General features: G+C 41.1%; 1 protein-coding gene across 1 annotated transcript in view; it reads right to left on the bottom strand.

Annotated features, from left to right (window-relative positions):
* STARD9 (StAR related lipid transfer domain containing 9) overlaps positions 1–16703 on the bottom strand; it is a 122762-nt gene that overhangs the window by 104351 nt on the left and 1708 nt on the right. The window contains exons 2-3 of the mRNA XM_047075224.1: positions 12518–12587; positions 10757–10873 (exon numbers count right to left, since the gene is read on the bottom strand). Coding sequence (XP_046931180.1) covers positions 10757–10873; positions 12518–12587 — 187 coding nt within the window. The remainder of the gene's footprint in view (positions 1–10756; positions 10874–12517; positions 12588–16703) is intronic.

Here is a 16703-nt window from a genome sequence, read left to right on the forward strand (position 1 = left end):
ATCTCAATTATAATGAAAGAAAAGCAAAGCCAACAAGATACTATTTTTAGTAGTAGTAGATAGGCATAGATTAGAAAGTTTGGTAATACCTAGTATTGACAAGGGATACAGTAGGGTATTCTGTTAAGGGTATATTGGGGCGCCTGGGTGGCGCAGTCGGTTAAGCGTCCGACTTCAGCCAGGTCACGATCTCGCGGTCCGTGAGTTCGAGCCCCGCGTCAGGCTCTGGGCTGATGGCTCAGAGCCTGGAGCCTGTTTCCGATTCTGTGTCTCCCTCTCTCTCTGCCCCTCCCCCATTCATGCTCTGTCTCTCTCTGTCCCAAAAATAAATAAACGTTGAAAAAAAAATTAAAAAAAAAAAGGGTATAAACTGGTACAATCTTTTTAGAAGGCAATTAGACAAAAATCTATTGAAATTTAAAATGCACAAATTCTCTGGGATGCCTGGGTGGCTCAGTTGGTTGAGCATCCAACTCTTGGTTTCAGCTCAGGTCGTGATCTCATGGTCATGAGATTAAGCCCCATGTCAGGCTCTGCGCTGACAGCAAGGGGTCTGCTTGGGATTCTCTCTCTCCCTCTCTCTGCCCTTCCCCAGCTCACGTATGCAAGCTCCTTCTCCCTCTCTCAAAATAAACATTTAAAAATAAATAAATGAAATGCACAAACTCTCTGAACATGCAACAGCACTTCTAGAAATGCATCTTACAGTTATACTCGCAAAAATGCAAAGATGCTCATTCCAGTATTGTGTATCACAGAAGAGACCTGGAAATATCCCAATTGTCCATTACTAGAGAACTAGTTTAACTGTAATACCTTTATACAATCAAATTCTATGTAGCACTAAAACAACAAGATAGAACCATATGTATAGCAAATAAATTAGGGCCAACCTAAGCTGAGTAGAATAAAGCACATTGAAAAATAGTATGTATAGTGTAAACTCCACCTTTTTAAAAGGCTATATAATACACACTTATTTATGTTTACAGAATGTCTGGAAGGATACCAAAGAAACTGTAGACAGCGGTTACCTCTAGAGTAAGACTTGGGGAGGAGGGGAGGCCTGGAAGGGGAAGGTTTTCTTTACTTTTCACATTATACTCTTCTTTACTATTTGCACATTTTATAATTAGCTTGTACTGCCTTTATAGCAAAGTATTTTAATAAACTAATCAATTTGTCAACACTTTTATGCAGTCATCTGCTTTCTGCTGAGTATAAAACTAGGGAGAAACCAATCCCATTTCTTTCTCCACACTTCATGAACCCTTTTCAGAACACTGTACTTAGAAGGGGCCTTTTGTTGGTCAGCTGGACTGGCTCCCCCAAACAGAGGACCATTGACATGGTGCTGAGAGGGTGCTTGGACACAGACTTACTGTGTAAGTATGTATGTGCAAGAGAATTTAGCACCTGGCAAGGCAGACCAGGTGGCCTCCTCTGGAGAGGCTTACCATTATCAGTCCGCCTGTACATGAGTGTCTACTGTGGTAGACTTTTGTTCAAAGGGCTGCTGTTTATTGTATATCCCCTCCTTTAGACGATTTTGTAAATCTGTTTTTCCAAAAACTTTCAAAGTACAAAAAAAAAAAAAAACTCTCAAAGTAATCAATCACCATCACACTTTTCTTCTTCGAGGATTTAATTGACGATCCTTTAAAACTCAGGACAAATTCAAATGTAAAGGGAGTGCACATATGGGGCAACTTGTCAGCATTGCACACAGGAGCAAGAGAACTTCTGGGTAATGTCAAGGACAACTGTCTCAGGAACCCTATTTATATTTATACTTAGGCTGCCCCATGTCTACAAGTGACTGTTAAGCTTTGGGCATGCCTCCCTTACAGATAACTTCTCTCTCCGGCCTAGACTCAAGGACCCAGACAGTACCAGAAATTTCTGTTACCCTTGGCTCACAGGGGAGGAAAAAAAAATGCCATCAAGCTTTTGCATTTTAAAAGATTTCTCTGGTTTTTGTACAGGAACCCAGCACCAGCAGCAAACATTAAGTTTCAAAGATCCCAGTTCCTCAGATTTTTATAAGTCTGAAAGCTACTCTTTAAAGATTCATAATCAAGTTTCTGGAGAGGAAAAATGTGTTAGATGAAGCCAAAAGAATGACCTTATTGCCTTAAAATCCAGCCCATGGCGATGCTTATGTAGCTGAGCAGCTGTGCTGCTGGCAGGGGTAACATACTGAAATGAAACACTCATGATAATCTCCCTTCCCCCACTTGTGCCTGCACAGCCTCATCCAGTTATTGCACAAAAAGGCTTTTTCTTATAAACTTCTCTCCCTTCTACTTCTGGCTCCATCTTGGTTGGGAAGAAATAGCACGAGTGATGGAATGTACACAGCTCTGCAAATATTCATGAGAAAATGCTTTGACGCCCACATGCTCCCCAGCTCCCCTAACACATACATGCTTTAGGGAAAAGAGATGCCCAGAGAAACTGATAGGAGTACTTGGTTCTCTAACTTAAGTAAACCGCAAGTCTTCTCAAAACAGGTAGCAAGATTCAAGAAGGCAGAGTCCTAATTTGTCTTTCACCCACTGAACCATAAATTGAATAATTAATCCAATAACCATTGATGGGTCATTTCAAATGTGCAGCACTGAGGCAACTGGCTGGTTCAGTCACTGGAGCATGTGACTCTTGATCTCAGGGTTGTGAGTTGAAGCCCTACAATGGGTGTAGCAATTACTTAAAAATAAAATCTTAAATAAATAAATAAATAAATAAATAAATAAAATCTTTAAGGGGTGCCAGTGGGTTAAGCATCCAACTTTTGACTTCAGCTCAGGTCATGATCTCACGGTTTGTGGGTTTGAGCCTACACTGAGCTCCGCACTGGTAATGCAGCGCCTGCTTCAGATTCTCCCTCTCTACCCTTCCCCTGCTCTCTCTCTCTCTCAAAATAAATGAATAAACTTTAAAAATTAAGTAAATCAAATCTTTAAAAAAAATAAACTGTGTGACACTGGAAATACAGAAATAGAGCTGTGCAGCTCTGTGTGGCGTGGCATTCGAAACCTTGGACTCTGGAGTCACACAGTCAAGGGTTTGAATCCTGGATCTATGACTTGATTGTAGGACCTTAAACCAAGGTATCCAAACTATCTGAGCCGGTTTCTATTCTGAAATGGGGATAATAATACCTACCGTAAGGAACAGTACAATCCTAACAGCATCTCCCCCTCTGTAAACTCTCAAATTCCTTTTAACTGTAGTTTCTTCTTCATGTTTTCCCCTCTTCTTGCTCCTCTAAGGTCCCTCCTCAGTTTCAGTAACTCTTCCACCTTCTCTACTCTGTCCCCAAAGCCTTCATTCACACTCTAAGCTCAGAAGATACAAAACAAGTAAGGCATAAAAGAAGTGAGGGTCATAGTCCACTTCTCTACCTCACTCTACTTGTGTTCTGAGGAAGTAATAGATCATCTGTCTTCATCTTATAATGAGTTGGGGTCCCCAGAGAGAAACACTGCTTCTGTACCAGCAGTATCTAATCACAGCCCAGTTACATCAGAGAATCCATAGTAGGCACTCAATACTTCCCCGTGCTACTAGATGGCAATAGTGCCATTTCCTCACTTGAATAAGTACAGAGCCAAGAACAGAAACATTCTAAAGAACAAGAGCTTTCGTTGGGATTCTGCTAAGCAGCCTATTTTCTGCCATGCAGGAACCACTGTGCTGCAGTTGATGACCCTCATCACTAGAATAAGCAACAGGCACTTCCCTGAAACATTAAGGACAATTCTGGACTAGCCGAAAAGAAAAAAAAAAAAAAAAAAAAAATCCCGTAACTGATTTTTGTCTCTCTAGGCTTTCATCGTTAAAATAAGTATCTTGAATCGTCTCTAGCATTCTTCTAATATCAATATTCTGTATTTTTGTTAAAGTTTTTATTTAAGTAATCTCTGAAACCAAAGTGGAGCTTGAACTCATGACCCAGAGATCAAGAGTCTCATGCTCAGGGCTCAGTCGGTTAAGTGACTGATTCTTGATTTCGCCTCAGGTCAGGATCTCATGGTTAGTGAGAGCCTCACACTGGGCTCTGGGTTGACAGTGCAGAGCCTGCTTGGGATTCTCTCTCCTTCTCTCGGCTACTCCTCCACTTGCTCTGTCTCAAATAAATAAATAAACATTTTAAAAAATTTAAAAATGGGGTGCCTGGGTGGCTCAGTCAGTTAAGTGTCTGACTTCGGCTCACGTCATGATCTTGCAGTTCGTGAGTTTAAGCCCCATGTTGGGCTCTGTGCTGACAGGTCAGAGCCTAGAGTCTGCTTCAGATTCTGTATCTCCCCTCTCTCCGCCCCTCCCCTGCTCACACTCTCTCTCTCAAAAATAAATAAACATTAAAAAAAAATTTTTTTAATTAAAAAAAAAAAAGGTCACATGCTCTTCTGAATAAGCCAGCCAGGTGCCCCTCAACATTCTGGAATTCTAAAGTATAAATATCTAGCAACCACATATAAGGATTCAAAAACTCTGCACAAGTTATTCTTCATGCCCTAATTACATACAATCCGCTACAATTTAATTTGAAATCCTCTATTTTGTACTAATGGAAATGAAGACCAACTGGTTTAATGCTTCATAAACTGTTAAAATCATCATGTTCTGTACTTAAACATTATTATTACCTCTCTGTCGTCCCGTCTCTGAACTGACATTTCTTCATTAAATAATCACAAGCAAATGCATACAAGGTATACTATACTGATAGTGGCTTTCCTGTTGGTTCCTGTAGTCAGTCCTTTCACCATTTTTAGGGGCATGTGAGGTTTTGCTCTGAAGACTCCAAGTTTCTAACATCCTCAAGCTAATGTCCAGAAGAAGCAATGGGTGCCTGGGTAGCTTAGTGGGTTAAACATTTGACTCTTGATCTCAGTTCAGATCATGATCTCACAGTTTGAGACATCAAGCCCCACATGGAGATCTGTGCTGCTCCCTCAGAGCCTGCTTGAGATTTTCTCTCTCTCTCTCTCTCTCTCTCTCTCTCAAAATAAATAAACTTAAAAAAAGAGAAGCCAAATTGTCTTTATTCACAGATGACATGATTCTGCATGAAGAAAATTCTGAGGAATACATACACACACACACACACACACACATTCCCCGCACCCCCTCTGGGGCTCTTTGAGGGTAGGCAATGGATGTACTTATGTGTGTTGTTTGGTATTCAGTGCACTGTGGAGATTAAATAATATAAAAACAAAAGCACAATCACATTGCTGCTATAATTTCAGTTTTGGATCCAGTGGTTAGGAGGAGGAAATCTCCTGCACACTCACACGATTTTTTATCTGGAAAAGATACAAGTGCTTCAGCCAAATAACTGACCATTTTAAAATAAAGATTCCCAGGAGAATAGGAGCAACTGCTTTCCACAAAGGGCTGGGTAGCTTTTTGTTCCTGGACGTGCTTTCTGTTGACTCAGTCTGCACTTGTTTTGACAGCCAATTACAGTCCTTTGTGGGTAAAGCTGAGCTAAAGCTCAGCTCTTCATGGAAATTTTTACAAACACAAAATTATCCAAACACAATACACTTGAGCAGAGGACTCCCACTCCAACAGATATTCCTGACCAGGAGGAAGGGAAGGGAAGTTAATTTTCCAAGTGCAGCAAGCTGATCCAGAAGGGATCATAACCAGATTCAAAGAAGAGATTTTCAAGTCTAGTTCAGCTCTTAGCAGCCTGAGCCTCACTTCCTTTGTACTGTGATAGGGTAATCACCATAGGGAACCAAGCCACAGTACTCAGGAACCCCCTTATCAAATTGCAGTTGCCAAGCCCTGGTCTGGGAACTTAATTATTTCATTTCCTCCTCACAGTAACTCAAGCTCAAGAAACTAGAACTCAGAAAATTTAAGTAACTTGTCCAAAGCCAGCCAGCTAATCAGCGGCTATGCCTGAATTCAAACCCAAGTCTAACTTCAGAAACTGGATTAACTTTAATACAGATTCAAGCCAGATAAAATGTAGGCCCATTTTGAAGAAAAGCCTTGACTACAAGTCCAAATATCAACAAACACTAAAAACACAATTTAGACCAACGCTGACCTGTCTTTAGAACGGGAAGCTAATGACACCAAGGTCACAGGGTAATGGACAAGACAGGTGGTATGATCCCCTACCGCCGCCCATTCACTACAGTCTTTTCTCTCTCTCTTCACCATCTCTTTTCTTTCCTAATTTACCATCTCTTCCTTTTCCTATATCTCTTTTGTTTTTCTTTTTATACTGTATTGGAGCAAATCATATGAACTCTGCATTCAGATAACCCTGTGTTCAAATCTAAGACTCATTTCTTACTGTGTGACCTTTGGGCAGATCACGTAACCTAAACCTAAATTTCCTCAACTATCAAAGGATAAAATCTTCTACCTTTTAGGCTGCTGAAGGGATTAAATCAGATAATATGTGTGAAGAGATGACCAGGTCTCTAGTAGACTAAATGAGACTTTAACAGTGAGGGTCAACGACACTTGCTAACATACAATTTAGAATTGGACAGTCTTGGATTTGAATCCCTGCTCCACCACTTACTGGTTAAGTGATTTGGGCAAGTCTCATAAAATTTATGTACTATAGTTTCCTTATCTATAAGATGGAATATATAGAATAGACTAAACAGATTTGGGAGATGATCAAATGGAATGATAAACATTTAGAAACTACAGATATTTAACAAATAAAGCAGCCTCTCATTAGAACTTGCAGTAGTGCCTTGTTCTCTAGAGGCCCTTGTTTGTTGATGCCTGATCTATTTATCAAGCGTGTCACCACTAAAGATTACGAAGTGCTAAAACACTAAGAAATGCTAATCTTGAACCTATCTTTTCAGATCATAAAATAAATATAAAAACAGGGAGGTAGAAGAGTACAGTGCAATGAAAAGACCACCATAAGAAGCATGGGTCCGGTCCCACTTGGGCCTTAACTGCCTATATAATGCCATATAAATCACACAGCTGTATCTGGAACATGAAGGGTTTGGAAACATTTTTTATTTTCCTGACTGGGACTGCCACTGGCATTTAGAGGGTAGAGGCCAGAGGTGCTGCTAAACACCCTACAGTGCACAGGATAGACTTCCACAGCAAACAATTATCTGGTCAAAATATCGATAGTAGTGAGGTTGAGAAGCTCTGGCCTAGATGATTGCTAAGTTCCCTTCGAGCTCTAACATTCTAAGAGACTGTGATGAGGCAGCACCGACACTTAATAGATGACATTCTTGCCAACATCTATCAAGCAATGGCTATGATATTGCTCAAAATCCTCCTACAGCCAGTGGGGGAATGTTTTCAGAATATTTGAATATTCTGAAATCAGTACTGTATTTTTGTGGGTAAGGACAGTGCTTCCTCACAACAGGAAGAGAGCCAAGGATGAAGAGGGCTCAGTCCTACAGGGACTTGGTCCCTTGCTCTTTGGAGTTAGAATCGGTGTTTCCAAAGCCACAAGATTCCTTCTGGCCAAGATGATTTAAGTAACTCTGATTCAAGGTCAGAATAAGATAACACACATAACAGCAGAGGTGAATCTCAAATACATCATGCTAATTGAAAGAAGCCAGACTCAAAAGGCTACATACTATTTGATTACATTTACATGATATTTGGGAACAGACAAAACTGTAGTGACAGAAAACAGATTAGCAGATGCCAAGGCCTAGAGGTAAGAACAGTTTGACTGCAAAGGGACATAAAGAGATTTGGGGAATGATGCACTGTTTTGTATACTGAATATAGCATAAGCTACACAATCGTGTTTGTCAAAACTTAGAGAACTGCACACTGTACACTGAAAAGGTGAATTTTACTGTATCTAAATTATACTTCAGTAAAACTGCCCGGGCGCCTGGGTGGCTCAGTTGGTTAAGTAGTCTGACTTCAGCTCGGGTCCTGATCTCACGGTTCATGAGTTCAAGACCCATGTCAGACTCTGTGCTGAAAGCTCGGAGCCTGCTCTGGATTCTGTGTTTCCCCCTCTCTCTCTGCCCCTACCCTGCTTGCATTCTGTCTCTCTTTCAAAAATAAATAAACATTAAAAAAATTTTTTTAAATAAAAATAAAATTGCCCCCTCTCACCTCCACCCCCAAAATATGATCACAAATGTTATGTTGTACTTTGGGAGAGGATGAACTGGATGACATTAAAAATCTTTCCACCCCATGTCCTATAATTTTATGACAGTCTGCCCCTCCTATCCTGGTGACCTCAGGGTTAAGTCTGGGCTCCAATTTCTGTGTTAAAGCAATGAGTCTCTCTGACCAACTTATATGCATATGAGTTCTGCCATTATTCAGGGACATTTGGCCCTACTTTAGCTTGTGACAGAGGCTCCTTCCCTGCTATCTCCTATCTTAACTCCCCTTGGGACTGATGAGGGCCTTAAACATTAATAAACAAGTCAGAATAAACCTCAGGGGACACTGGTTTTATCTCTCTGCACAGGCTTCCTGTCCAAATCCCATTTGATCTTTCCATTGAACTTCAAACCAAGTAAGAGAAGAAGAATCATATTTATGACCCCCTCCACTATGGACTTCTGGGCTTCCCACCAGATTATTCTTATACTTACGTTATATAAATGCACACTTAAATTATACCCAAGTTTGTTGAGACATATATAGATACAGATACGTAGTTTTGTTTTGTTTACATACATCACTGACCCAGATTATTACTCTATCAAATGTTACACAAAATGGTTAACTTTTCTTATATCCATATCTAGGTATGCTATAGCCAGGCAGGACTGAAACAGCCATTAGAATGCTCATACTTTCTGCTAATAAAGACCACTGTCTTCTATGACACATATGCAGTCACAACTGTGAAAGGCTGAAGGAGTCCCATCCTCTTATTTGAAAGTCAGCTCCTTTCTTGCCTCTGCATGAAGGATGTCAGTAGAACAGTTACAAACACCAGGAATCAGATACTTCATACATGCTTGAGTGCTAGGATAAAAATCAAGGTCCAAAAGAAAAGCCTGGACATGCCAGCGCCTTCATATTCCAAAGGACAGAAAATATGGTAGGGACCAGATACTATCCACACTGACGTTTTCTGCTAAGCATTTACAGCAAACGCCTTGTGATTACAAATATAGGGTGCTCATATTACAACAGAAGGGGCCCACAGAGACAACAAATCCCACAGTAGTCTAGGGTCTTGTTTCCACATGTTCCCCTCAGAAGAGAAGAATGGGGGAATTACACTCCCATGTTTTAAAATTACTCAATCATCTCAGAAGTCTGCAGTGGCAAAAAATCAGTACTGTAAATCACTCAAACTTCTTTTTTTTAATGTTTATTTTTGAGAGAGAGAGAGAGATAGAGAGGGAGACAGAGGAGCCATAGCCAGCTCTGCACTGACAGCAGAGCACGATGCAGGGCCTGAACTCACAAACCATGAGATCATGACCTGAGTTGAAGTCAGACACTCAACTGACTGAGCCACTCAGGCGCCCCCCGTATTTTTTTTCATGTTTTAAGTCACTCAAACTTGATAACATTGCTTCTTTGGCATAATCAGAAAAAGGTTCACAAAAAACTAAAACACTTAGCAGAAAACATACTTTAGCTTTTTATTCAAAAGTAACAGACTGACAGGGTGCCTGGGTGGCCAAGCTGGTTAAGCATCCGACTCTGGCTCAGGTCATGATCTCATGGTTTGGTGACTTTGAGCCCTGCATCAGGCTCTCTGCTGTCAGTGCTGAGCCCACTTTAGATCTTCTGTCCCCCTCTCTCTCTGCCCCTCCCCCACTCACGCATGCACTCACTCTCTCAAAAATAAATAAACATTTAAGGAAAAGTATATAGACTGATAGGCAATGTTCTTCCAGACTTCCCCCCAAAATATTTCCATTTCCAGTGGTATTTCCTAAGGACTTATTCGTATACTGGTTCTTTCATATGTAGGTATGATGATACTGACCCAAAGAAGGCCAAATAAGTGATTTTTCTAATATTAGGGATGGACTTTCATAGAAAGTATCTTGGTAACTGCTGAGGTGAGGGCTATTGTCTGTGGTCATAAAACTCAATGGGGCAAGGTTTGCAGGCCATCATGGGGACTGAATGCATGACCTTCAACAGTGCTCCAATAAGGACAATGCTGCTGCTTCACAGAAACAGAGAGAAGCCCTGTAGACTCAGCTGGCCAGACCTGCTGCCTCAGAAGCTTGTGAGAGAGCTAAGTAGAACTACCAGAGGCAGGAAGGGTGACCGACACTCTTGCTGGGAAGGCCTTGATTGGTCCTCTCAATCCTCAGCAGATCAATAGAATTCACTTCTCACATACCTTGCAGGCTGCCAGACTAGATGTCTAGCCCTTTTACACTCAGCCTAGGACCATAAGAACAAGCCTGAGTGTCAAAGATACTAGCCTCTAGGATTCCTGGGTCCTTTTGCTGTATATACCAAAGGCCAAGTTTTAGGTGAGCCCATTTATCTGCCGTAGGAGTAGAACACTACCTGAACTAATTTCTACCCCCCTGAATCTTGCTGTGGCCCAAGCCTAAATGGACACTAGCCAACTTTCATGACCTGAGCAAGCAGTCTTTTCCCATTTCCTTTATTCTTTCTGCAACCGAAGCCTTTACTACTATTTCTCAAAGGAGAACATAATTAGTTTCTGACCAAAATATTAAAGTAAGAAATAGCCAGGCCCCATGTTAATTTCCCAATAATTATACAGTCAGAACTGAGGAGAGTGAAGGGAAAATGACATTACCACATCCTGAGATGCATACTGGGGGTCCTCTGGGTTGACAGACCAGTAGCAATAATCAAAGCCAAATGCCACCACCTTCTCCCGGGAGTCACCAAAGCCATCCGGTCGATTGTCCACCTAAAAGCAAACATAGGATAGTCTTTTCTATCATAATATCAGAATCTAGCCAGTGCCACCTGGTTCCTCCCTGCTATAGCTAGAGAGACCTGAACTGGTCATGAAAATCTTTATGTTATCTACCTGAAGACAAAAAAGTAACCTTTGTCATTTCCTCATTTAAAACCCCTGGAGAATTAAATGTGCCTATCATACTGTCACCTATCTGCCTATATATGAACCAAGCACAGAGCAGCTTAGGAGAGAAAGTCTTTCCCTCTCGGAGCATCTTTTTATCACTATCATTTTTTCTCCAGGCATTTCTGTAAAGGACGCTAGGAGTGCATGTGTAGTTCGGTGCCTGGGCCTGACAGTCTACCAACTGAGGGCTTTCACAGAGGTCCCTTGGTATCCACCCCTAGCGAATTAGGAAGCACAATGGACAGAAGAGCGAGGACCAACCCAACTGCCCATGGTAGATGAGGGTAGAGCCAGAGCTTGGAACCACACTGACTCCCAGGTACTGGGGAGAATGGTATTATTCCCAGAAATGTCTTACTATTTAATATTTAGACTCTGAACAGAGATAGACAACCCCCAGCACTAGTCACCATAAACTACAGTAGAAAGAGGCTGTCAGAATGACTAAGAAATTTTTAGTGGATAAATGACTTCAAGGAAGTAGACAGCTAAGGAGGTGTGCAGGGGGCAGATTAGAGTTTGGTCCTGGCCAGGATTTATTCTTAAAAACCAAAAGTCTCACCTTTCAGAACAAAGCCCCTGAAGTGTTTAAGCAACAGAGACATAAATAAGAGACAGCAGAGAATAAAAGGTCTTTTGTCCCTGGGGAGCTCCTGTTGCAAGTTTGGCAGGTCCTGTTCTCTTTTAGCCCAGAGCTGCTGTCAAGGGAAACATCGTATCACATCACATCACATCACATCACAGGAGTGGGCATGGCTGGAAGGCCTGGGTTCTTGATAACCCTCACTCATGCAAGTCAGCTTCCTCACTCTCAGGAGTGCTTAATACTACCTGCAAGCTGTCTATAGCAGCAGTCACATGGCCAGCTTCCCTCCGTCACACCCCAAGGCCCAGAAAGAAAGAAACTCTTCCACTTCCACTGTTCTGGTAAAGGAAGGAATAGGATGGAGGAAATCAGCCCTGGGAGGGGGTGTGGGGTGGGGGAGGAAGTTCCCAGCGTTTGTCCAATTGTGACTCAAAGGTCAGTTAGATCTGTGAAAGAAAATCTGTAACAAGACCCCAGGATAGTGACCTACTCCATTCTGAGATCTGATGCATATTAAAATCTATAGTAATGCCTCTAAATTAAGTGATATCAAATGAGGGACTTGGGACAAAATCTAACTCGTGGTCAGGCGAATTAAGTACAACCACAGATGTACCCAGCATGACTTAAACTGGCCATGGTGCCCATAAACAATTACCAACCAGTTTCTAAACATCTGCACCCTATTTGACAGAACTTGGGCTGCCGTGCCACAATTCCTATACTTCTTTCCTGCCTTATTTTTATACTTGCTTTGTAGTAGGTTATAACTCTTCCCTCTCCCAATCCTCCACCCTAAACACATCTTTATCCCAGAAGCCCCTGTAATCATACAAACTCCTCAGTGGAAAGAGAAAGAAAAACAATTTCAGGCTTACCTTTAAATTTCTGATTTTTGCCACTTTGCCATCAACTTCCATGATAATTCTTCCCCCTTCTTTGGTCTCCCTAGAAAAAAGACCCAAACTCATATGAGAAGAAACATTGTTTTAAAAAAAAAAAAAAATCAAGAAAAGGGAAGTTGAGACCAGCGTTATTGGGACAAAATGTTTCCCTACTGCTGTCTCCTAAGTAGCTGTCCCCCGGCAGACGTGCTTCTCTAGATCATTAGATTGGCTCTAGAAGAGCTAAAAATTACCACTATTGAGCACCCTCCATGTGATAGGCACTGTATTAGGTACAGTCATATTATGCTTCATCTTATGCAATCTTACCGCTAACACACCCTCCTGACATGGCTTCCTACCGTATCTTCATTTTTTCAAATGGAAGACTGAAACTGAGAGAAATTATGTAACTTGTCCAAGCTCACACATCAAGTAGTGGCAGAGCTGGGATTTAAACCCAGATTTATCTGACCACAAAGCCTAGGCTCTTAACCATACCTTAGAAATCAGGCCTGAAACTCTGCAGAGTACCCTTTGCTCAGAGCACAAGTCATCCCCTCTCATTTTTCTGGGATTTTGAGCACAGATAATAATGAAAAGGGTTTTGGAGTCCTCTCTGTTGAGACGCTGAGAACACATTTTCCAAATCCTTTCCTTTTGTCTTCCTAAATCCGAATGAGAGCTAAGATTCCCAAGAATTTTCCTATGTAGCAGTTATGTAGTAAAACTACATAACCAACCAACCCCTAAATTTACTTTAATGGGCTTAATTCAAGTGATCCATACACCTGAAGCCCAAAATAAACAGAAAATACTCCATTCTAGATATGAAATCCTTTTAGCTGAAGTGAAAGCCAAAATGGCAGATGAGAATTAAATTCATTGGCATTTCCCCCACTATAATGAAAGTAATCAACTAAATAAATTACTCCTAGCCTAGAACCTGAAAGTTAAGAAAATATGTTCTGTCTCATTTTTATCCTTCCTCATGGTTCCGAGGATGTGACCTTGAGAGTTTGGGGAGGGGAGGAGAGGCATAGTGAGACAAGGGTCTTTACATTTAAGATTTTATTTTTTAACGTTTATTCATCTTTTGAGAGAGAGAGACAGAGCGTGAGTGGGGGAGGGGCAGAGAGTGAGAGAGACACAGAATCCAAAGCAGGCTCCAGGCCCTGAGCTGTCAGCACAGAGCCCGAAGTGGGGCTCAAACTCACCAACTGTAAGATCATGACCTGAGCCAAAGTCAGATGCTTAACCGACTAAGCCACCCAAGCACCCCTAAGATTATTTTTTTAAACTGGTGAGTGAGTCTGGGATAAAGCCCTGGGTGGGAAATTTCCCTCTCCCATGTAGTAACATGTCTGTTACCTAAATTTCCTCAAGGCCTTGATGCTCTTTCTTTCACATTTTATACTAGATAGTACTCAAGGCACCTGAGATACTTAGTCCCCCAGGATCATAAACCATACCCTGCTCATCAGCCCTCAATGATTCTAAAGATAATCTTTCATCTTTACTGTTAACATTTTACATGGTAACATTTTTTTTCCTTTCTTCATTCTAAGGTACATTTTATTATCTCTCCTCCCACTATAAAAGCAATACACATATTGTAGTAAATTTGGACAATAAAGAAAATAAGAAAAAAAATCATGCAATAACTTTTCCAAATCTATTACCTAATTTTTTCTAAGTACACCCTTTCTTGAGGATTCATCTATGACTCTCTCATATAAAGCAGCCTGAAAAGAAACATCCTGAATTTGTCTTCTTGGAAGAAAGATACAAATCATAAGGGTAAGATGCTGACTCTTCCAGGCCTGGACCACTGCCATTGGTAACCTAGGGATTCCAAGCAATTCTAAAACAAAATGAGGGAGAATTAAAACTGAGCAGAACAGGGGCGCCTGGGTGGCTCAAACGGTTAAGCGGTTATGCATTTAACTCATGGTTCATAGGTTCAAGCCCTGTGTCGGGCTACACACTGATAGTGTGGAACCTGCTTCAGATTCTCTATGCCCCTCCCCAACTCACGCTTTCTCTCTCTCTCTCTCAAAATAAATAAACAAACTTAAAAAAACACTGAACAGAAAGAAAGGGCACCAACCTCAACTGGGGAGCTGGCCACACAGAGCTCAACGAAAGTCTGCAGAGATGGAGCCTTATGCCACGGAATGGCGCTACTAACACTTGCCTTGGGGTCCTGAATTCTACCAAGAGGCATTTATTTCTTAGAATGAATTTCCCTTTGCACAGGGATAAATCCTCAGTTACACATTTACTCCTACAACAATGTTTCTTAGAGTGTGGTCCACAGGCTACCTTCATCAGAATTAACTGAGTTGGTGGGTTTATTTGAATTCCTGTTAACAAGTTGCGTTATGGGGTGGGGAACAACAAGCCAAGTTGCGTTATAACAAGCTCCCCAGGTGGATTGTATGCAAACGGTAATTTGAGAATCACTGTCCTAGAGGGGAAAATAAGCAAGCCATTACCACTTATTATCTAATCATTTATAAAAGTTAAAAAAAAAAAAAAGACATCTAAGTATAAGGAGTAATAAAAATAATTGTTAAAAATTATATAGCGAACACCTTTTTGTACCCTTAAAATGAGCCAAGCCCTAGGTATTTTTAATGTATTCTTTCATTTAATCTTCATAAAAAAATATTGAAGTAGTTATCCTATTTTACAGATTAAAAAAAAAAAAACCTACGACCCACAGAAAGGGAATATAGTATACAAACAGTAACTTTTGACAGGGCAGTGGGGAGTATACCAGAGCCTACAATATTGACAGAAGAGAACATGTTCTTTCAATGATGAATGATTCTGGATACGCAAGGAAGAGCATCACATAATGAGCTACAGATTTTCTAATTATGGGAAATTGTGAGGAGTGGGAGGGAATCAAAACCATTTCCCACATTATCATTTTACTTATGGTCAGTCCCAGTCCTATTAAGCCAACAGGCATTTGATCAAGAGGCGCAACTTTTCGGTCGTCTCAGGAAGAAACAACTTTGTCTACTGACTGCAATCTTGACTCTACCTACTTTTAGACCTTAAACAAGACCATTTTCTTATCCGGAAAAACAAAAAATGGAAGCTTAGACCAGATGATCTCTAAGGTTTCTTCACAAGTACATCATATCCAATGACTATTAGCTGAATCCGTGCCAGTGACTTATTTGAAGTTTGAACAAACCACATAATTAGCAGATTCCCTACATTTGGATGAACCTCAGCAAAGATAGTGGAAGTTAACAAACCCTGGGTATAGCTGCATCTCTGCAGGATTCTCTGAAAAGACAGGAGTGGTCTCGACTTCTTAGCTGGGGAGTCACAGTGGGTTTATCCATATTTGCTCCTGAATCTTCAGCCTCATATAATTTATTCACACCTGGATATCTGCAGTATTGGCATTCTACCTCTTGATGCTCAAGCCTCATAACCTAAACTAAAAGCAAGTAAGCTTTTGTGCCCTTCTTTCACCTTCACTTTTGTTTGATGAGATAAATTACTCTCTACCATGGCTGCAAATAACTCAATTTCAAAAGCATTTTCTTAGTTTTTTTATGTTTATTTTTGAAGAGAGCGAGAGACAGAGCAGGAGTGGGGAAGGGGCAGCGAGAGAGGGAGACCTGGAATCCTAAGCAGGCTCTGAGCTGTCAGCACAGAGCCAGACCTGGGGCTCAAACTCACCAACGCAGGAGATCATGACCTGAGTGGAAGTTGAACACTTAACCGACTGAGCCACCCAGGTGCTCCACAACAGCGTTTTATTAATCTAATCCACACTATTATAAATTCCTAGCACTCAAGGAATTGAGAGGCTACTGTTAGGGGTGCTCAAGGTAATTATCCTGAGAACCCTAAAAGAACAGTTTTGCAAAAAGAAGATGAGCTGGAGGCTACCTCCAAGGTGGCAGCTGCACCTATGAAAACTCCTCAACCATAAGTCACCACATTCAATCATGCAGAAGCCCGATGTCATAAACCACTTACCAATCTAAACACAGCAGTTCAGGCATACACTGCTTTCCTTCTTTCTTCATTGTATCTCTTTTGCCTTTTTCCTACTTTCTTTTTTTTTTTTTTTAATTTTTTTTTCAACGTTTATTTATTTTTGGGACAGAGAGAGACAGAGCATGAACGGGGGAGGGGCAGAGAGAGA

This window comes from Lynx rufus, unplaced genomic scaffold (genome assembly GCF_022079265.1).
Source record: "Lynx rufus isolate CCGP_SWC_20201006 ecotype Redwood Valley unplaced genomic scaffold, mLynRuf1.p SCAF_13, whole genome shotgun sequence".
In the NCBI taxonomy this organism is placed as follows: Eukaryota; Metazoa; Chordata; class Mammalia; order Carnivora; family Felidae; genus Lynx; species Lynx rufus.